Below are 22,295 nucleotides of genomic sequence, written 5' to 3'. Positions count from 1 at the left end.
ACTGCTGGCTCCGATTGGGATGTTCTCACATGGAGGTGGCGTGTGTGCACGTGCACAACACACACACACACACACACACACACACACACACACACACTATTGCTCTCATGGCAGCCTCTGGAGGCGCCAAGCCCCTGTGCTCTGCTCAGACCCAGAGTTTCAGGCTGAGGGCCGAGGTGCCCCAGGTCAGAGACGCTCCTGGTTGCTGACTGGGCCCCTGGACCGCAGGTCTCAGCAAGCAGGAGCTCACAGTCCAGCAGGGATGGAGAGAGAGCCCTCTCTGGGGCTCCCTTCTCTTCCCAGAGTCAGGGAAGGAAAGCCCAATGCTCCCTCTCCACCCCCAATGCACACACACATGCCCCCTTGCCACATGAACACGTCAACACACACGTGGTGCTCACACTGCAGAGGCACTGCTCAGACGGCACAGGATACAACACAGACACACAGCTGGCTGCTCACAGACCTGCTGAGACCCAGACCATGACGCCACCAGTGTGGCATGTCCACCACTGGGACAGCCTCCTGTCCAGCACAGAGCTCAAGCCCGTGCACATAGTAGCAGGCAGCCCTGTCTACCCAGGAAAAGGTTCTGCTGTTGTACAGGGGTCACTGTCAGCTTGTGCCCATTTCCCCATCCAGCCTAGCCACCACCCAGCCAATGTCAACTCACAGCCACCCGACAGAGGGCTTCTGAGACTGCCAGTCTTTACCTGGGCTGACAGGATCACCTTTCTCTCTGCCTGGATAGTTGGAAGATTTGAACCACTGAATTTGGGGTGATCAGTTCACTGCTTAACCCACTGAACCTCCAAGGTTGCTTAGGAACCCTTAGGATCTTATTTTAAAGAAAACTATTGGTCTCTCAATCCTGGATGAACTCTGCTCAATGTGTGTGTGTCTCCCTTATCTTACTTCTTTGTCATGCTTGGACCCAGTATGGTCCCTGGACAAGCACATCACCCTAGGGCCTGAGAGCAGACTTGGGTGGTCCATACAGCATGGCTGTGTGGAAACACCACCTCTCCATCCAAGCCACAAGGCTGTGTGGAAACATCCCCTGTCGATCAGAACTGCAGAGTGAGGCCGGCTGAGGACCTGGATGTAGTCCTGAGATTTGTCCCCTCGTCCTCCTGAAGCTGCTTCTTCCCACTCACAGAAACGACCTGGTTCTGCTGACAAGCCTGGCCTTACCTGCACGTGGGAGGCCTGTGGCCAATGCATGGGGAGGAGTAGCCCTCAGAAGGCCTGCCCAAAATTTCTCGAGGACCCACCTTTGGCATTGGTCAGAAAGAGCAGACATTTGGCCTGGATCCGGTGGTTTGACGCAGGAGGAAGGGCGCAGAGGGAGTGTTCACAGCCAATACCTTCTGCTTGCTTGTGGGTTTCCACAGAGGACTTGCCCTTAGCCTTGCAGTGGGAAGGGGGCCTGGGATGTGCAGGGGTGAATGAGACAACTTGGGGCCTCTGGCTGAAAGGTGAGCTGAGGGCCCTGTGTCTCCTTTTTCCTCATGTGCTCCCTCGGGCTGTCAATGGCTGAGTGTGACAGCAGGTGACCTGCAGGCCTCTCTTCTCAGGCACCTCCAGAGGGCCTTGCACTCCCGGCCTTTTGGCTGGCAGTGAGATCTCTAACCATTTGCCCCACACAAGGATTTCCCCCTTTTCCCATCCGGCTGGCTTTACTTCTCCTTCTCACTATCTGTGGGCTGCGCTGGGTCTGGGCCCTGTGGTTAGCCACATCTCACCAGTGAGCACCTGTGTCTGTCGGAGTGGACGCACCCCTGTCTGCGCATGCATCTCTATGTGTGTTTCTGCGAGCATGTCCGTGTGCCAACATGCTTTACTGGAGCCCGTGAGAATGTGCACCTGTATGCTTGGGGGCATGCCTTTCCATGTGTGTGTGCGCCACGGAGACACACCCATGGGTCTGTGTGAGTCCCCTCTGTGTGCCTGTACGTGTGTGCACACCTGGATCTGGGTGCATGTTTATGTCCTCAGAGGCCACATAGGAGACGGTATGGAATGATTTAAGAAGATGTCAGGTTGGCCCTCAGCAGGGCTTCACGGTCCCTTCCTCCAAACGCAGAGTGGATTTTTATCGCTCACTTTCACGCGGGGAGCACGTGCTTGGGGAAGAGCATGGGCTATGAGAACAGGACAGGTGTCCGGGCAACTTCTGGCTCGGTGTCTCCCTGGCGTGCCACCTCAATCGAGTTATAGCACCAGGAGCTTCTGTTTCCTTGGCATTGCAAGGTGCATGGTGGCACCCTTGGTGCGGTGTGGTCATGAGGACTGGAGGCCGTGAGAGAAGTGGGGCACCATGTGCTCACCTCGGAGAAGGTGCTTAGCAAAAGGCCTTCCCCATCTACCTGCGAGCCGCCGTGGTTTCCTGGGCATCCTGCTTTCTACAGCCAGCAAGACGGCCAGTGCTGCCCTGTGCTCCATGGCCCCTGGAGGTTTTCATTTTTACACTGAGCTTCCCTTCTATCAGCTCACTTGATCCTCCTGTTGACCCTGAGAGGGAGCTGAGCAGGTGTCGGGCCACCGGGAAGCCAGAGGCAGGGCTGGGCAAGAACCCTGCAGCCACTTCTGGTGCTGGCCATGGTTGCCGCCCTGGCCAGCTGCCTTCTCAGTGAGTGGGGTCAGAGCACGGAACCCTGCTGGATCTGAAGGGTCCCTGGAAGAGGCTGGTCTCCCCTCCTTTCATCCTCCGAACTCTCTGACCCCCTTTGTATATCAGGTGGCTGGACTCGGTCCTTGTGTGGAAATGGAAGTGAGACCCTGGAGCGGTGTGGCCTGTCCGACTCCCCACAAGGCAAACCCCAGCCTCCCTGCCCCGCAAACCGGCTTGGGCATCATGGCTGCAGAGCCCAGAGGCAGAACCCTTAGCCTCACATACACACACACCTCAGTGACAGGATCTGACTCTCAGGGTGGTTTGCTGGTTTCCTGGGATTCAAGCCCCCACAGAGCAGAGCCAGCCACTGGTGATTCGGCAACTGAATTCGCCTCAGGAGAACTGGGTTTGTCTCAGCCAGGCCACTCATTTGCAAGTGGAGGCCGGCTTGTGGCTGTGATGCTAAACAGGTTTCACTGGAGCGTCCGTACGAAGATGGGGTGACAGGAAAGGTCTGCTGCTCTACCTCTGAGAACCGGCCAACAAAAACCCCATGGCTCCCGGCAGGTCAGTCTGCTACAGGTCTTAGGATGGCCCAGGCCTAGGACACACCTGGCTCCATTCTACGGGAGGTTGCCATGAGCCAGAGGCCAACGCTGTGCTGGGAGCTCACAGCATGGCCAGAGGGGAGCAGAGTCAACGAGGCGTAGACAGCCCTGAGTATCCATCCCCAAGGAGAGGCCTAGCACTACAAGTGTACTCCATCTGACATTGAACTTGATGGGGGGGGGCGTGCACTTCATCTGACATTGAATTTGGGGGGGGTGCTGCTGGTGGGGGGACTGGGGGGGGGGAAGGAACAAAGCAGTTTCTTTAAGTCCTTGGTATCTCAGCAGGTTCAGTCCAGGAATCCCTCTACCCCATCACCCTACACGACCCCCGCCCCTGTGACTCAGCCTTGCCCCTTCTCCATCCTGTGCCTCAGCCCTGCTGTGGTGCACCAACAAGATGCGACTAGTTTTGAGTTCTCCTTCAGAATCCCGTCCCCCATTTCCCCCCCTTGCTAAAAAACCACACGCAAACAAAACACACAAACTGTGTCTGGTGGCAGCGGAGCTCAGACAAGAGCCTACAGAACACATTCCAATGCTTACAACTCGGCCGCCGAACTGGAAGACCCTGTATCGTAGACACAAGGCACGTGATTCCACCCCACCCACGAGGCCTGCCATCCGCCGCGTGGCTTGGCTCTCAGTAATGGAAACCCCTTGCACATGGGCACGTTAGGGCTCGGGACTTCGTGCGACACATCACCCAGTTGATGGCATGCAGTGTGCGCCATAGATGCCAGCGCGTCTCAGCATGCACCACAGTCTTGGCAGCAAGAAAAGTAGACTCACCACCGCTCCGCGTAGGGCTGTTTTCGCATCGAAACACAAGCCCCGGGTAAGTGGTCTCCACAGCTGAAGCTGGGAGAGAAAACACACTAAAAACATGAGCCGGTGGGTAAGAGGCCTCCTTCGGCAGACAATGTGGCCCACTGGACGGGACTGGGGTGTCCTCAGAAAGGCACCAACCCCAAGCAAGGGTCTGGGGACTGGAAGCAGCAGGCGGAGGTGGTGTGGCAGGGAGGGCTCTTGGGGGGGGTGGGTGGTGGAAGAGTCCAGCTCGGTGGAGCGTGTTCCCACTCTTGATGAACCAGATGAGGAGCTATAGGGCTTGTGGTGGTCCCCGTGTCTGCCGATTAGCTGAAGATGATATTGATGATGTAATAAAAATTCACTTTGTCTATTAAGTTTCGCCGGGACAATCAGGGAGAGATTAGATAAAAATCAGAGGAAATGAATCATAGAATAGAAGAGGAAAGCCACGGGCCTGTTCCCTGCTCTGGTCCTGGTCAGTTTCCCACCTTCGCCACCCTGCAGTGAGGGGATGCCCCGACTCCAGGACCTAGGTGGGGTGGAGTGGGAGACGTCTCCTGAGCTGGGCTCTCACTCTAGACATGCTCGATGCCGCTTTAAGTTGACGGATCATGTCCAAGAGTTGACTCAGGCTTCAGCACAGCAGGGTCCTCCCAGAGCCTGATGAGCAGCCCACCCCTGTCTGCCAGAGGCCCTCAGCCCTGCCCCAGGGCAAAGATCAGTTTTAGGTCTCAAAGGTCCGAGCTGTCCCCAGGCCTCCCTGCCTCACAGTGTCTCCCTCTGGCCTGGCCTGAGCCTGCAATTCCTTCCCATGATTCAAGATGCTTCTCTGGGTTAAAGAGGCCTGGGGTCTCAAAGGTCCTTGTTAAAAAGACACGTGTCACCAGCGATAGTCACACGCTAATGTCCATTCGCCGCCAGGGGACACATCTGCCTGGTTTGATTTGTCAGATCGGCAAGGGGGAGAACTTGGAAAGGATCAGAAAAGGAGGTCACTTTTGGTTGAGGATGGTTGTCCAGGAATTCTGGGACAGCCTGAGAGCCCTTGGGCCTGGTCTCCTGGCTCAGAGGAGGGAGCATGGAGGAGAATTGGCCCCCTGGAGGGGGGAGGGTGCCGGGAGACCCCACCACAGACTGCTGCACCCCTCCAGCTCCCTGTTTGGGCCTGGGTCCGGGCCCAATCGTACCCTGGGAATACTGGAGACCCAAAGCTCTGTAGAAGTAATGCAGACCCACAAGATGGGAGTTCTTCCCTGAAGAGCAGGCTCCAAGTGCTCCCATCTATTGGGTCCACATTACTGCTCCTTAAGCTGGGATTTTCCTCTAAAGATGTCTGCGTGGGAGCTCACTGAATGGTTCACCTGCAGAAAGTGGGTTGACCAGGAGCCTTCTGGACCAGGTCTGCTGCCGACACTGTGAACACTTGGCCCTGGGATTTGCCTTCAGCTGCATGACCAGTGTCACCCCGAGAACCACCAGTGTCCAGCATCCCTGAGCTAGGGGCAGTTGCAGGGGATGGGGGTGACTAGTATGCCAGAAGATGCCACAGCGTCCCACCGCGTGTTGCCAGGGGACACTCAGCTAAGTGAGCCTGTGGGGCCTATCTGAATGCTTGCCTCGGTGACAGGAAACGGGGCCAGGGGTTTAAATGCTTCACGAGCGATTTCTCAGCCCAAATGGGCTGCGGTGGGAGCAGCAGAAGGACACTGCAGCCCCAAAGCCAGCCAGGACACAGCCCTGTCGGGTTCTGTGTGGTCCCCGCTGCCTCCGAAGTCGCTGCAGGTCCGTGCCGGCCTGGCCCCATTTGCCCTCGGTCAGCCTGCCTGTCAGTGGGTACAGATTGATTTCAAAATTAGAAATTCCTTTGTCCACCAGCCCGCGAATGCGACTTCACTGCAGTGGGGCAAGAAAACAACGAAAAAGGAATAAAACAAAAAAGCAGCCAGCTCTGTCAGTTTCCCGGCCTTCCTGCCAGCCCTGGGTCTGCCCTGGTCCCACCTGCCAGCTCGGGCAGAGGGCCCTCCTCTCTACTGGAAAACCTAGTGCCAAGCCCAGCTGGACAGTAAGTCTCTGCTTCCCCGGGAGAGTTCCTCTTCGGTGGGCTCCCTAACTCCTGCCCAGGATGTCTGCATTGTTTTTTTTTTGTTTTTTTTCATTTGAAGCTTCACTACCTAGTAACACATCTCTGAAGGCTGGGACCCTATTCCATAGGAAGATATAGCATGCCCCCACCCCCTATTAGTCTGAAACACCCCCCTGTGCTCCCATGCTGTGCGCTTATGAAGAGTAGAAGCAAAGGAAGGGAGGGCTGGGGACCAGTGAGTCCCTCCTTGGCCTAAGCTGACCCCCACGGCCCCTGCTAACCCCCGGGGTTACCCCTCCAGATCATGGCCTCTGCTGCGTCCCGGCCTTTTGAATCACTGTCACAGGTGTGCCCAGATCAGAAACACAGAGTTAATGTTTGACTGAGAAACTAGCCGGGGCCTAAGTCAAGGCTTGGCAGGCTCCTCGTGGACAGACCTGGGCATACACGGGAGAGAGAGCATGGGGGTATGTCCCTGTGAGCAGAAGGGAGAACGGACAAGACAGCTGAGACAGATAGGACCTCTCTTCATTCCTCAGCCCAAGGAGACGGATTTCCCAAACCTGCCCCACATGATTACAACCGAACGCCTATCGGGCTTAGAGGGGATGAGTTACTTAGTGAGAGGGGTCATGATTGAGGGCAAAGAGGAGAGAGGTGGTATTAGTTTTCCTTTTTCCATAAGAATGTTTAGGTGGAAACACACAGTCTAAGAGAAAATGAGGATGAAGAAGCCAGTGGTGGTTCTCTGCACGGTACGCTCACTCTCTGATCCTTCACGCTCCCTGCCCACTCATCCCACTGCGTGCAGGCGTGGGCCAGCGTTCGGATCTCGGAATCTCAGCATTCTTGCTTGAGGCCTTCGCATGGCGTCTGGCTCAAGTGGGCATGGAGCTGACCAGCTCCAAAGGGGGTTGAAGAAGCAGGCAGCCAGGCCTTTCTTCTGCGGCCGGTAGTTACCTTTCCACCAACGGTTCGCGCCACCCCACTGCCTCTCCTTGTGGTACCAAATGCCCCATTGCTATCCGGTTGAGGTTGCCTGGTGGCCGTCCTACAGGGCTGAGTAGAGCTGTCACAGAAGGTCTTTGGGACTGTAAATCTTTATGGGAGCAGACTGCCACAGACTCCCCCATCCTCATCAGTGTACTGGTGGGTTTGAACCAGTGATCTTGCAAGGTTGGCATCCCAGTACTTAATCTCTTTGCCACCAGAATGCCTCTACCAGACATAAGGAATGACAAATAAAAGTCATGCTGGGCTGTAGGTGACATGACTGGTGTTTGAGAAGCCACAAGGCTCACGCACAGACAAGAAACAAAAGTGTCCTCTTTGGAATTTTCTGATTTCAGAGTTCTGGTTTGGTTACCCTGTCCGTCCCCGTGGATGTTTTGCAAGGTCTGGGGGACACAGGCCTGACTGACCTGCCTGTTGAGGAGGAACTGCCCAGGACACTCCCATCGTCTGCTATCCAAAGCTCCCACAGTCAGAAGAGTGGACACAGCGGCCACCCTGGTTTTGGGGTGGACTTGGGGGGAACTGTGGAGGGGTTCTATCCCTGGGCTCCTCAGTGGAGTCTCCCTGGCAGCGGCAGGAGCCCGCAGCTTCAGTTTCAGGGGCCCAGCCGACCGAGGCGCGAAGTTCCCCCTCTCGCCATCAGAGGGCAGGCGGCCTCCGGAGGAGAGAGGAGACCCTGCCCCCACACACAGCAGTTTGGGGGCTCCTCCCCAAGGAAGGGAACGGACCTAAGAAGTAGCCCAGCTTCTGGGCTCTCTGTTCTCCCTAGAGTTATCTGGCCCCAGGCCTGGTGGCTGAGGGGGGACACAGGGGCACCTCAACCTTCGGCAGGGGCCAGAATCCACTTTCAGCCACTGCCTGTGACCGAGGCTTTGGGTCCACTTGTGGAGCAGTGTAGAGAATCGGGGACTGCCCTGGCCTAGGTCCGTGACCCCAAGGCAGCCTGTGATCTTTAGGGCAGTGTGTGTGAGAGACTAAGGTACACCTCTGGCCTCTGAGCAAGCCTACTGGGAGAATGGGTGAGGGAGGTCAGGGGTGGACTGGATGGGTCAGTCTGAGAGCTGGATCAGAGCACTCTGCCCCCTGGGAGGCCAGCTCTCCATCCCAGCCACAGGCTGTATTTGCTGGCAGTCTGAACGATCACAAGAACCACCCGCCCACATGTGAGCACCCCATTCCTCACCGGCCAGTCCATTGCCACCGCCCCCATGTGGCCTAGCCTCTGCTTCTGGCTTCCTCTCAATTACCCAGAGGACAGGCTCTTGGAAAGGAGGAAAAGGTGGACCAGAAACAGAAGAGACTTGGCTATCACTGGAAACCACCCCGTCCCCACACATTGGGACACGACTCTTTCCACTCTTTCTTCAGAGGCCCATCCAGGGGTTTCTTACTCAGGGCTGCCCAGAAGGGCTACAGGGACCCACAGCCAGGTCTCTGGAGGGGAAAGGAGGGGGGCGAGTCAGGGGCACAACCCCAAAGGGATTCCAAGGATATGCCTCTCCTTCTCCTCTCACCCACTGCGACTGCAGGTGGACCCAAAGGGTGACTGGATGCATTCTCCCCCATCAGTGAAGCTGTTGGGTCAGAACCCTGAGGCCCCTGCCCTTGCAGGCCCAAGAGCTCAGTCACAGTGGTTGATTTGATTGGGAGCCTATCCTGAAACCCCCTCAGGCCCCCTACCACACACAGTCCATACTGGCATTTCCCGGTGACGGGTTGGGGGGTGGGGTGGAGGGGCTGGCGTGTAGGATCCCCGCACTTAACTAGGGCTGTGGCTTTGTCCCCTCTCATCCCTTAGTGTTGGATCTCCTCACACAGCGGGTGCAAGGAAGCTCCGTGTGCCTCATCCGGTGAGAAGGAGCCAAGCCAAGTATTGACTTGACAGAAAGATATGGCTATGTTGGATGAATAATGGGGACGGATCCTATTTCTTCCTTTTCCTGTTCAGAAAACACGTCTCTTCTGCCCTACCCCGAGGAGGAGCCGGATGGGGAGCTGGTGTTTTAGCGGGTCACCCAGGGACGCCTCCACTCCCCCTTGCTCTCCTCCCAGGAGTTCAAGAACACGAACCCTCAGGGAGCAAGGTCCCCCCCTCGTCCACCACGGCAAGTGCTCCCACCTCGCCATCGCCGTAGCTTCTCAAGCGGTTATTCTTAGAACCAGTCGATATGATTAATTTTACATGGGCATAATTTCCTGCTATCGCCGTGTGGTCCTTCTCCCGGTCTCACCCACCAGCAGAGACGTGATCCCGTTTCTGGTTATATTGGTCAACCAAGATATTGATATTATTAATAATGGATATCTATATGCTGACCTTTGTCCACACAGCTGAATCAACTCCGGGCTGGCTGTCACATTTCTTTAAGAGGTATTGATAAGCCCATTACTGGAAGGGCACATGCAACCGTAGGTGTGTGATTCTCACGCACGTGCAAGCATCCCCTGGGGAAGTCTAGCTTGGTTGGAGGAAGTAGTCTATGTGCACAAGACTGTGTGCAGGCGCCAGCACCCCACTTGGGGTGTGTGTGTGTGCACATACATGCATGGGGGGTATGCAGATGGGTGTGCACGTGCGCCCGTCTTAAACACCGGCTCTTTTAGCACTGATCAAATAGTCAATTAGAGCATTATGGGGAGGCAGCAGAATCAGAGAGTTCCTACAAATACACTATGATGTAGTGTTTGATCTTTGCATGCTTCTTGTCTCCCAGGACCAACGCGAGGAGGCTAGGCTTTATAAGGATATTAGTAGGTGGATGCCTCGTTCTCTCAATTCACCTGCCGGGCAGGAGACAATGCTCCGCAGACAGTCTGGCCGGGACCAGCCATGGCGCGGTGCACTGGTGACCCAGCCGCAGGCCTGACCTTGGGGCCCGCTGCTTTCAGCCTCGGTCTGCTGATCTGCGCAGTGGCCGCACTTGGTCTGGCCTTACCCTCCTCAGAAGGAGCACTGGTCAAGCGGTGGTTAAGTGCCTGGCCGCTAATGAAGGTCAGTGACTGGAGTCCACCACTGCTCCCTGGGAGAAGACGCCTGGCCATCGGCTTCTGTAAAGGTCACAGCATGGAAAGCCACACCGGGCAGTTCTACGCTGTCATATCGGATTGCTAGGGGTTGCAACTGACATGATGAACAGCTCACTGAAGGCCAGAGAGGGCAGGTTGGTGCAGCAGGGCCTCTCCTTGCCTACAGATGCTCCGTGCACCCCACGGCCTTGCTGACTGTAGTGGGCAGTGGAGTGGGGCACGCTGCCAGTCAGAGGGAATGGGTTTGTGTAGCCCCATGGTAGAATGCACACTGTGTGCTGAAGTGTGCGCTCGCTCACTCGTGCGTATGCGCGCGTGTGAGTGTGTGCGAGCGCACGTGTGCATGCCGACCTCAGGGCTACATATCCAGGTAGCTGCTCTCATTTCCACCTGCATGAACAGTGGTGTCGGCGACAGACATATGACACCACCTCTGTCGACTTGGTGCACGGTGATCAGGCCAGCCACGTTCACTTGTCGGGGGTGCCCCCTCACCCACCCCTGTAAAGGGAAGGCAGCTAGCTAGAGCGATCTTTGGATGCTCAGACATAGCGTATGAATAAACCAGACATGGATTAATTAGGTGTGACTGCATCATTAAATTAGAATAATGAACAAACAGCCACGTATGGCATTCAAATCCGCCTAGAACGACGCCACGGGCTGCTTTCAAGTAAGTCACCTGTCAGTTGGTAGGTGTGGTGGTGGGGGGCGCTCTGGCAAGGGAAGAGATAAGTGAATTCCTTAGGTGCCACCTACCCTTGGCAAAGCCCATCCTTCAGTGGGCACCCAGACTCCACGCCAAATCCAAACAATAGCTTGGTCAATACGGCATCATCTATGCATGCTTCAGCTGTGAGCATTTCTCAGAGTGAAATACTATCGTGGGACAGGTGCTCAGGCGGCAGCAGGGAGAAGTTAAGAGGTGTGGGCAGCGGATGTGAAATGTATCGATCCCATTATATTTATGTGGATGCACACAAGTGTACACACACACTCACAGGCACACACCTCACTCACTCACTCACTCACTCACCCCGTTTGCATTTTCTTTAACTCACTTTTTTTCTGCTAGCAATATTCCCCCATTTCATTTGGATAGATCTGGGGGAGACCTGCGCCTTGGTTGTGCCATTGTAGGGCCAGCAGCTGCACGACAGTCCTCTGCCCAGGGCGGACAACACTCCCCTTGCAATCCCAGACCTGGAGCCAGCAGCACCCCAGCCCCCAGAACCTTCTCTGTAACAAAGGGGAGGAAGTCCGCAGCTAAGGGGAACCCTTCGGGAAAACTCACTTGCCTCTGTGGCAAGCTGTGGCATTGGCCTGCAGCCTCGGGGGCTTTGCTCATAAGATCTACTAAGTCTCTCAAAACCTTTGATCTGTAGCCACTCTTAACAAAGGTGATAATTAATTAAAGCAGAGTGTATTGCAATAAAGTAACATCATCTCCATCCGTTTATGCGGAGTTCAGGGCTGGCCTTGGGTAAATCTCGGTCAATTAAACTCCTGTTGGAGGCCCGCTCATTATTAAGCCAACCCTCCCACCCCCACCCTGAGCTTTAATCAATATTTTTGGCAGCCCTGTCCTCACAGAACCAGGGCTAGGTTCACAAGGACACGCGTTTATTTACATCCTGCAGATGGCCACTTCGGATTTGTTCCTGGGCTGAGCTGGGCGACTGGGAATCACTCGGACTGCGGGCTGCAGTCAGCCTGTGCTGAGGAGAGACACAAGGCAGGATAAGAGAATCTGGGTGTGGAGGGAGTGGGAGCCGGGGAACGTGCAGGTAGTGGTCCCGGAAACACCGCCTTCTACTCTTGGCAGGACCCTCGGGCTCCCTTGTGGGCTCTGGTGGGGAGGGTGGGGGCAGGGGCCTGCCCCCCACCCCAGGAGTCACAACGTGGTGGGTGGGGAGACACGAAGCCCAATAACATGTCAACTCTAGAATTCCCTTTCTCCCTCTGTAGTCTTTGTGACCTGACACGTTTTGCTGCATCCTTGGGGGCCCAAGTGGACAAGCTAGTTTCCTCTTCATGCTTCACTTTGGGGTTTGGGTGGGTGGGTATCTTAAAGAGCAAGAAGAAGGAAACGAAGAAGCAGGATGCTGGTCAAAGGGTTACAGCTAAACCGGGGGCCTTGGTTGCTCTCTCCTGTGCTGGGCTGGGCTGGATAGCTTTTATGGTTCTTGGAGATGGTGTGTATTGCAAGATTTGCGAAAAGGCCAAAGCAAAGGGTGAATGTACTCCTCTTGTTATAGAGTATCCAAAGAGGGCAGTGGGATCCCTGTCATACCCTGCTTGGGTTCACGGGAAATTCAGAGCTTGGAGGGGCTGGTTTAACGTGTGTGTGTGTGTGTGTGTGTGTGTGTGTGTGTGTGAACTACAGGAGGAGAAGAGAGCTAAAATGTCAAGGGATGCTTGTGGAGTACCCATTACAGTAGAGGGTGTTGTCTCTGTAGAGAACCAAGCTGATTCTAGATGAAAAAACGGTAAACGGAAATCATGGGTAAGGAGAAGTGGTCAAGCTTTTGAAGGACGATGGGTGTGGGGTGAGGATGGATGCTTCCTAAGTCCTGGACCAATGGGGGTGTGGATCCAGGGCGGCGAAACCAGAGCACACCTCCACACTGGAAGTTGGATCGCTGACACATTCAGTCGCTGAGTTCTGAGGTGGAGCATGTATGCAACCAGAGAACAGCGTCACTCTTCCCAGGGTCTCCCCAGTGGCCTTTCACATGTTGTCTTGGACATGAAACTTTCCCTAGCATCATCTCCCTGTCACTTGCACCTGCCACCTCTACACACACACACACACACACACACACACACACACACACACACACTTATCTCCTCTGGGACCCACAGACACACATAGATTTTTCACACCCTCGCAATAGTCTCTCTGTATGTCGCATGGGATCTCCCTTCCAAGCTCAGGGGTGGCTGCTGCTCCAGCTGCTCCCACCCAGTGCTCTCCGCACTCAGCTGCCATGTTGGCCTCACAACTTTCAGTTCTTTCTGCCCTCCACGTCTAGGCTGTTGGGCTGCATCTTCTGTGGCGTCTCCACTCAAAATCCAGCCCCTCCCGGGCCACGCTGGAAACAGACCATCCTCTGATGGCACGGAGGCATGAGCTGTGTAGCACTGTCCTCAAGCCCATCCGAGGCAAGTGAGAATCTGATGCCAACAAGGGGGTGGCCTTGCTTGAGTTGCTCAAGGGTGGCTGCATCCCTGGGCATCTTTGGAAACGCTCAGAGAACTTTGTGCCCTTGCCTGGGTGGGAGGCACATCTGTAGCACACATTTTTGTAACCGTTTTCCTTTGGGTTGTTTGCAAGCTATGGCTTCATTGGAGAAAAGCTTTTCTTCCTTTCTTTCTCTGTAAAATTGTGTTTTCGAAGCCACACGCGTTCAGCCAGCTGAAGCAGGCAAGGAGGAGAGTGGACGGATGCCAACGGGGTCCTCTCAGCCCAATCTGGAATTCCCATTAAAGGCTAAGGGGGGTGGGGTGGGCTGGTGAGCGTTAACATTTCCCTGTTGAATTGCAGCGGAATCTAGGCCAACCCTGGCTCCCACATGTGTGGGATGCGCTTAGTCACGCCAGCACACGGATGCATATGCGTGCACATGTGCATGTTAATTTCTCTGTTGTGTGTTGATTTTGAGGAAGTCTGTTTAAAAGAGAAATGAAATCACAGGCAACCAGCAGATAATTGCCCATCTCTTACATAAACCAAACATCTTTCAGTGATTTTTGTTCTTTGCTCTTAAGCATAGCATTTATCAGCATTTAGAATTCGGAGGCCCTTTTAATTTTTATTTTCGGTGGCTGTTGCTTTGCTGGGATCTAAATGTGTAAGCATTGCGATTGCTCCTTTTATTTGCTGAAATGTAGGCACTTAAAGAAAAAGATTTTTCTTGTTCTCTCATGGCACTGCCATCCCATTTTCCTCATCTTTTTCACACAAGGCCGGTCTCGCTTCTCAGAATTACAGGTGTAGACCCAGCCATTCAGCCGACTTCTTTCCCAGAACAGAATGAAATTTTTGTTTTTCAAAGTAATTTATTTTCAAAAGTTCATCATATTAAATGAGCCTGATGCCCAAAATGATGCTCCGGCTTTGCTGTCTCTTAGACTTGCTTGACAATGGAAATCAGAGGAGCTCCCCGGTTTTAATCCATCTAGCTACAGGGCAAAACAAAACAAAAGCCAACACAACAAAACCACAATGAGCCATCTTGGCTGAAGTCAAGTGGTGGCCACTGGATGCTCCGAGAATTGTTTCATCGGAACCGCGGATATAAGACATGGGTTTATGAAGATGGTTGCAATTCACCCAACAATTATCACCACCCTTACTTGCAGCTGGCCCTCAAATTGAGGGGCTGCAGCCCTCAAATTGAGGGGCTCCAGGCATTTCCTACTCGGGCTCTGCTGAAACATGATGCTGTACATCGGCTGGTGAATGTGATTTGAAATGAGACACTCTCTTAGGCTAATTCCACCAGAGGTTACATGACTCTGTTCCTACCCTCCTCCTGGATGTTGGAAGAAGTATGAGGGCAGATGTCCTTACAGCAGGCGCCCTCCAGGATGCTGGGACGGTAGCTGGGGAAATCTCAGAACAGTGGCTACCCAAGCACAGATCTCTTCTGACTGGATAACAAGAGGGAATGTGATGTGCACTTGGCTGTTTAGATTAAAATGCATCGCAGGCTCCAGAAGCAAGCACACATCAGTAGTAAAGGCTTCTCAAACCTTTGGGGACATCCCTATGTTTAGATTACATTAATTCATAAATATTATACTAAATACCACTTAAATTGGACTTAAATGAGTTAAAAGATAATGCATTATAATATGGCTGTCCAGAGAGCACTAGTCTTTATGTCTCCCAGTAACTCAGTCTTTGCTGCCTCCTATCCTGCTAGACAAGACCAAAGTTATGAATGGCTGGCTGGCATGCTCGTGTGTGATCTGGTCACGATGCATGTGTGTGCATGTATCTGTGGTTACTGCCTCTGTGTGCTTATTCTCCAGGAGACAAAAAAAAGAAGAAGAAGAAAAGAGAAATAAATGAGAAAAGAGAGAACGGGAGAATTAGACTCGTGGGTGACCTGTTCTCTTTTCCAAGGGAGAAAAAGTCCACAAGATGGGGTCGAATTGGTCCTCAGCTCACTTCTGCTGATACCCTGGGAGGGTGCCTCTCTCCTCTGTGATCAATGGCACAAAGCTTTTCTCTTTGGAGGCTGGAGGAGCGATCTTTCCCAAGTGCTTCAAATGGGAGAGGCTAGAAGGCTCTGAGTTAGGCAAAGGAGTTTGCATGACCTGGGTTTTCTTCTTCGGCTGTTTCTTCAGATGTGAATGGTGGGCCTATTTTCTTCCTTCCTCTCCCTGATTAGCACCCAGACACCCCCCACCTCGATTGCTTTCTAGTCTCTGGGGAGTGGGTTTACCTTTGCCGCAATTACCCTCGTCCACAGCTGCTATTTGCTGCCTCCCCAGACCAACAGCCTTCCCCCACCCCTTTCCTGATATGGTGAGGTTTATTCCACAACACCCCCACTCTCCCCTCCACAGACTCCCAATTTGACTGGAGTAATTGCCTTTTAAGGTTCACTCTACGCATGGCAGGTATTCTATTAACCCTTAGTACCACTTCCTATTTTAGTTGCCTGAAATGGCAGATGGCCAACAAACAGAAACCCACCTGGAATCCCATGCATCTAATTTAGTTGTTACTTGTTTTCCTTTGGTTTTCTTCCTCCTACTTCCTCTTCTTTCGAAACCCATAACATACACATTCAAATTGAATGAGAAACCAGTTTTATCCCAGTGCAATTTTTATTGCAATCACACCCCAATATGATATATTAGGAGTTGGGGACTTGAGAAAAGAAGAGCAAGAACCACACATGTGTCCCGAAGTCAGGCTTCACAAAGGCATGTTTTTTGGGGTTCTTTTTTGTCTCTAGCTTCATGTTGTCACTTTAGAAACAGGAACAATCAGAAGCTAAATGTAACCCTCACTCCTCAAGCCTCATCATGCTTTGGACTTAACAGTAATTAATCACCAATGGCAAGCGAGTAATTTTTTAAGGTGGCCAGAGGCTTATTTGATCAGGATTAGCTAATAAATCAGGCAGCCTCGCCGAAGGAGTTCAAACTCTGCTCGGACTGAATAAACCAGACCTCAGAAACGGTCTCATTTATTCAGCTTCTCCCGGAGCTTCCAGGCATGGCTAGGGACCTTGTGGCTCAACCTTCCCTCTATAAACATCAGAGGGATGGAGAGGCAGGAAGTTTCATGGGAGAGATATATGCTGGGCTTGGAACGGCAAGCTGCTGCGACAATGAGACACTCAGAGTGCAGGAGACAACGGGCCTGCCTGCCAGTGACTGAGCCAGTATAGGGCAGAATTATTTAGAAATTGAAGTTTTGCTTTCCTTGGTATATCTTTGTGTGTGTGTGTCCACATAACAACATTCTTTACTTTTCTGTTGCAAATGATAATGCTGTTTCTTTCCTACAATACTAGAGAGTCCACATTAGACCACAAGCAAAGATGCTATCAGCAAGGGTTTATGAAAAGAAACCAAAGAAGCCTGTTAAAGTTTACCTTCATTTGAAACAAAGAAAGAAATCAAGTGCCTTAATACGGAACAAATAGGAAAAAAAATCCCAGTTCTTCACAACCGACTTTTTTCTTGGGTGGTTTCTGAATTTATTTATTTTTAACTTTGAAATCTGAAAGAACCAACCACTAGCAGGGGCAAAGGACCTCACTTCTTCTATCTTTTAAGTATTATTACTAAACACTGGGTGCAGAGTCGAATGACACAGGTTTGACACAAACCTTGATTAGCTTCTAGAGGGCTTGACTAGAAAGAGGAAAAACTACAACGCTATGGTTGACTTGAGAAGGGGGAGGGAAGAAAACCATCGAATGTGATTTTGAAGACTGCTTCCCCACTCCCCCTCTCCAATAGCTCTCCTGAATAGACAGACATTTTGGATGAGGGCTGGCTTCTCTCGCCATTACAGCCCCCACCCTCACCCCACCCCAGAAAATCTAGTAGATTTCCATTCCGTTTGGGGTTGTATTTTTTTTGTTTTTTTGCTACTCAACATGCCATTAACTTTCAGATTTACTCCTCAGCTGGCAAGCTGGAAGATACTGAAGCCAATAAAAACTGCTCTGTGGGACTTCAACTATGAAGAGTTGGGAGCTCTGTTTAGTATTCGGATGAAGGGAGGGCCAGGGGAGGAGGGAGGTTGTGATGGTGAAAACCTTTGCTGTTTAGAGAGCCAGCCAGCGCCGGCTCTGCACCTAATGTGCTGGAGGATCAGCTGTGTTCATAGCCCATTTGTGGCCAAGGATGAGGTTGCTGTGTGTGTATGTGTATTTCATCTTTAAAACCACCAGCTCCAACAGAGCATCTTTGGCGGCTTTCCACGCTACTGTTTATTAAAAAAAACGGAACGTCCATACGCATTCCCTACAACTTCCTTAGCCCGGTGCTCCTTCCCTGCCTGTCGATCAATCTCTCTCAGAAAGCATTTAACTTGCCCACACAGCTCCAGCACCGATTAATCCCCACTGCACATCCTATACAGTACTGTTAGGAGCAGAGCACTGGGCTAATTTCGTCACCCACCAGCCCCCCACACACGTTCTACAACCGAACACATTTGGGGCTCTGCCTCAAAGATAATAAAACAAGGAGAAAACAGGAAGGCTGCAGACAATTCCCATGATCACTTTCCTAAAAAGTTGCTGGGTTTTAATTCTTTGATTATTCGGTCCTCCCCTCCCCCAAGCACTCACTATCAATGATTGCTTCGAGCAAGAGAGAGAATGTACTATAAAGCTCTCTGCATGGGGAGTTTGGGATAAATTAAGGTCTACCCTTCACAAAACGCACACACGAAATCTCTGATTTCCTGGGAAGTGGACCAGCCAGGATTTCTCGACACCCCCCTCCCGCCCCCTCCACCCAGGGGATGGCTGGTGCCTTGATAATTCTTGCTTTAGGCTTCCTTCCTTCAAACAGTGCGCCCCAGCCCTCCCCCACCACAACCAGATGATTGGGGAACACAGATCGACAGGGAGAGTTTACTGTTAAATTGATAGCGAAATGAAAAATATCCCTTTGAATTTGTCACCTCTGTCCCTTTCGGACGGCTATGCGCCCGCTCCTCTGGCCCAGAGCAGAGGCGGAGGAAAGCATCGCCTATTAGTATTTTCAGCACCACGGCGATGGACAGCACCCTCGGTCCCTGGCCCGGAGCGCCAGCGGATCCGCTCAGTGTCCCAGCTCGGCCGGCCAGTGCAGCCTTCCCCATCCCAAGGCTTTAAGTCGCGGTCTCCACAAAACCCAAGCCCACTTTTGCCTCGATCCTCTTTCTCTCTCTCCCTTCATCTTCTGCGCCCATTACTCTCCCCAAGGCACCGCTTCTATCAGCTCTTCGCCCAAAACACAACCTTGCCCCCCGCGAGCAGCTCCCCACGCACCCCAGCGCTCGGCTCCGCTGCCCGCGCGCCTCCCTCCTCAGGGCCCGCCCGAGGCTACCTCTCGCGCCGTCTCCCGCTCGCCCGTCGCCCGCCCGCCCGCTCCCTTCTCCTCGGCAAAGTTGGGTGGGAAAGGTGCACTCACCTTTGTGCATGCCTGTGAACCTGTCCTTCAGGACCGTGAGCTCGTAGATCTTGCCGAACTCCTCGAAGAGGGGCTTGAGGTCCTTCTCATCCAGGTTGCGGGGGATCTGCCCAATGAACAGCTTGATGGCATCGTGGTCCTTCATGGGAATGGTCGACGGGTTCCCCGGGCTGTGGCTTAATCCGTTCATGTGCCCGGCGCTGCCCGGGCTGCTGCCGAGCCCGTTGGTACTGAGGCTCGCGTTGTCAGCCTGTCCGTTTGCTAACGTGGCCATCTTTATATACATAGAGAAAATCTTCTTTCCTTTTATTCTTGCTCGCTCGCACTCTCTCGCTCCTCTCCCTCGCTCGCTCGCTCGCGCTCACACACGCACACGCATACACACACTCGGGTTCTCTCCCCCTCGGTTTCTCTACACCTCGCTCTTCTCTCTCTCTCTCTCTCTCTCTCTCTCTCTCTCTCTCTCTCTCTCTCTCTCTCTCTCTCTCTCTCTCTCTCTCTCTCTCTCTCCTCTCTTCTCTTCTCTCGCTCGCGATCGCGCGCTCTCTCCTCTCTACCCCCCTGCTCTCCCTCTCCTCTCCTCTCTCTTTCTCTCTCTCTCTCTTCCTAGGTCTGATCTGATTTTTTTTTTTTACATTGAACAGACAGGATCTCTGTCCTTTCCGTTTAAACAGGCTGGACTGGTTCAAGTTCCCAGCCAGACCAGGGGTGGGGGCGGCGAGTGTGCGCGCACGGAGGCGGGGGGCGCGGGGCCGTGAGAGGGCGCGACAGGGGCTCCCACGCGGCGGCGGGCGGAGGCCGGGGGCAGGGCGGGCGTGGGGCGGCGCCGGCCCGCCGCGCCTCCCCCGTCGGCGGCCCCGCCGCGCCGCGGTGGTACAGTCCGAGACGGCCCCCGGCTATAAATAGCGCCAGGCGCATGGCTCTTCGGGAGGCGCTGAGATTCCGGGCCCGGCGGCCGCGGGGAGCGGCTGCCTGTTAGGAACCCGGCTGCCCGCCTCCTCTCTTTGCCTTTCGGGGCTTCTTTTTGCAATAGCAGCAGGTGCAACTTTCCCCCCCACCCCTGTATTTTAAAAATAGTGGTTTTCCTTTTCGTGTGGGGCTGGAGGGGGGCGTTTTCCTCTGAGCCGCGCTCTATCGGGGCGCCGAGCGGGCGAAGCCCTGGCAGGAAAGGCGGGCGGGGCGGCGGCGCAGGCGGCGGCGGAGGTGGCAGGGGCGCGTTGCTCTCCCATCTGGCTCCACTTATTTATTTGTTTAGACTCGACAAGGCGAGCCGCTTTGGGGGGAGTCCGCCCAGCGATCCGAGTGCGCATTGATCAGTGTCGGGCGAGAAAAAAAAAGCGACATAAATATATATTATGTGGATAAATCTATAGACAAGAGCCCTCGCTCGCTTGCTCTCTATCTCTGTCTCTTTCTGCTTTTTTCCTCCTCGCCACCCCATGCTACCAGCCCAGCCCCAAGTCTTCGCCCTCCCTCCCGGCAGCCACCGCCACGAGAGCCACCTGGGTGGACCAGGCTGGGGAGCGGGGGATTGGGTGTTGAGCTTGCCGGGCGCGACCCTCGGCCCAGCCCGCCCTCGAAGGCGGGAGGTGGGTGTTCCCATCCCGGCCGGCCTGCCTCCCTCTCTCGGGAACCCAGCGCAGCGGAGGGACCCGCCAGCGGCGGGGCGGGGAGCGCGGGAGTCCCGGCCACCGCGCCTGCTGGGGAGGGAGGAAGGCGCTGGGTGCGGTGGCCTCAGAGCCAGCGCGGGAGACCAGCGAGCAGCTTGTTTTGCTTTACTGGTTCAAATGGATTTCTTTTTTCTTCTTCTTCGTCTTAATCCACCGCCCAAGCTATAAAGAGCCCGAATCTTGATCTGGGCTGCCATCGGACCTGGACTCGCGCAGCGTGCGGGGTGCGTTGGTAGCGACCCCAACCCCAGAGGTGCCAGGCGGGAATCATGTCGGCAGGCGAGAACCCTCCTTAGTTCCGGCGGTCTCTCTCTCGGACTCCGCCGAGGTCCCCGCCTGGCAGGCGAGGACCAAGCGGTGCTACGTGGGAGAGGGAGTGGCTGGCGCGGGAGTCGGCGAAGGCTGGTGGGGAACTTGGGGTGGGGAAGCCAATTTTCATTTTAATGGCATCTACCTCCATCCCAGACTCTCTCGCATTTGCTTTTTCAGGGCGACCTCTATTCGGCTTCAGAAACCTGGCAAATTAAAAGAATTCGCCCGATCCCCCTCGGGCTGCCAAGGGCTGAGCTGCCGGCCCACTCTGGCGGGGCCGGTCAGCTACTTTTGGGGTTTAGGGTTTCTGTTTTCCCGCCTCCGCATGACATGACAGTATTAGACCGTGTTTACATGTTTATTTAAATAAGCCCGACCCCAGATGCCCGAAAAGCCATGCCAAACCCGTTTGGGAAAGCCACTGGGTAGCTCTCCTGGTGGTGGCAGTGCTGGAGGCCCGGGACTGGAGGTCCAGAGCCTGAGCGGAGCCCGCCAGGGAAGCCACTCTGGGGCCCCAAACCAGACAGCGAGTACAATGCTGGGAATGCAGAACTTCATACTTTCTTGTTAGCTTCTCCTGGCTTGGCTTGATGGAATTCATGTGTAAGTACAATTGATTCATAACTCGGTTCACGGGTTTATATTGTCCAGGGTTTACACGATGCCATAAAAAAATCACCCAAGTTGATGAAATCCACCAGAAACACACCTAAGAGCCCCTTGGCTGTATGGTATGTGTTTGGCATGCCTATCAAGTGTGGTGTTCGGTGGGCACGTCCCAGTAGGCACTTGTGTGTGTGGAAAGGAAATGAATGTAGTCTCTGGCCTGTTGTTGCTTCGGTGGCTGCAGGTGAGGATGTGCAACAGACTCCGTTTGTATCCACCTTCTTTGTGTATGAAGGTGTGTGTGTGTGTGTGTGTGTGTGTGTGTGAGAGAGAGAGAGAGAGAGAGAGAGAGAGAGAGAGAGAGAGAGAGAGAGAGAGAGAGAGAGAGAGAGAGAGAGAGAGCTTACACTAGCTCCTGCGCCCTTAGCTGAGACTTCACTAGTACCCATCTACAGAAGCCAGGAGCATAGTCCAAAATACCTCCTCAGACATCATCCTGGGAGCCTGGTGCTTGGCTCCCAGATCCCACTGCTAAGAGGAGAGTTTCAAAGGGTCACTCCTACTTGAAATCTTTCCCCATTCACTGCTCCCCCAAAGAAAGGAAGTGATGGCAATGGAAAGTGAAGGAAGTGAGCACCCCCTCCCCCCAGAGGGGAACAGGGACCAGACAAGCTCCCCTTCTGCCTGCCACCCCTCCAGCCACTCCCAGGTCCCAGTCAATTATTCACAGGTGTTCAATTATTCATATTATTATTAATAATAATAGTCAATACATAAGAGAAAGCAGTCCCTAAACAGGGGGTTGGGGAATGGGGTGGTTAAGGAAAGGGGCATCCATTATTTCAGACACCTACAAAAGCTTCAGACAGTGTCAGGTCTACTTGCTG

General features: G+C 53.9%; 1 protein-coding gene across 3 annotated transcripts in view; it reads right to left on the bottom strand.

The window, feature by feature from the left end:
* CELF4 (CUGBP Elav-like family member 4) overlaps window positions 1-19,106 on the bottom strand; it is a 320,202-nt gene extending 301,096 nt beyond the window's left edge. For all 3 annotated transcript variants that reach the window (XM_075533266.1, XM_075533262.1, XM_075533263.1), the window contains exon 1: window positions 18,821-19,106. In XM_075533266.1, coding sequence (XP_075389381.1) covers window positions 18,821-19,106 — 286 coding nt within the window. The remainder of the gene's footprint in view (window positions 1-18,820) is intronic.
* Between the last annotated feature and the right edge of the window lie 3,189 nt (window positions 19,107-22,295).

The sequence above is a fragment of the Tenrec ecaudatus genome, chromosome 15 (genome assembly GCF_050624435.1).
Source record: "Tenrec ecaudatus isolate mTenEca1 chromosome 15, mTenEca1.hap1, whole genome shotgun sequence".
Lineage (NCBI taxonomy): Eukaryota > Metazoa > Chordata > Mammalia > Afrosoricida > Tenrecidae > Tenrec > Tenrec ecaudatus.
The sequence above is the reverse complement of the archived record's forward strand: the minus strand, read 5'-3'. Positions and strand labels throughout refer to the sequence as shown.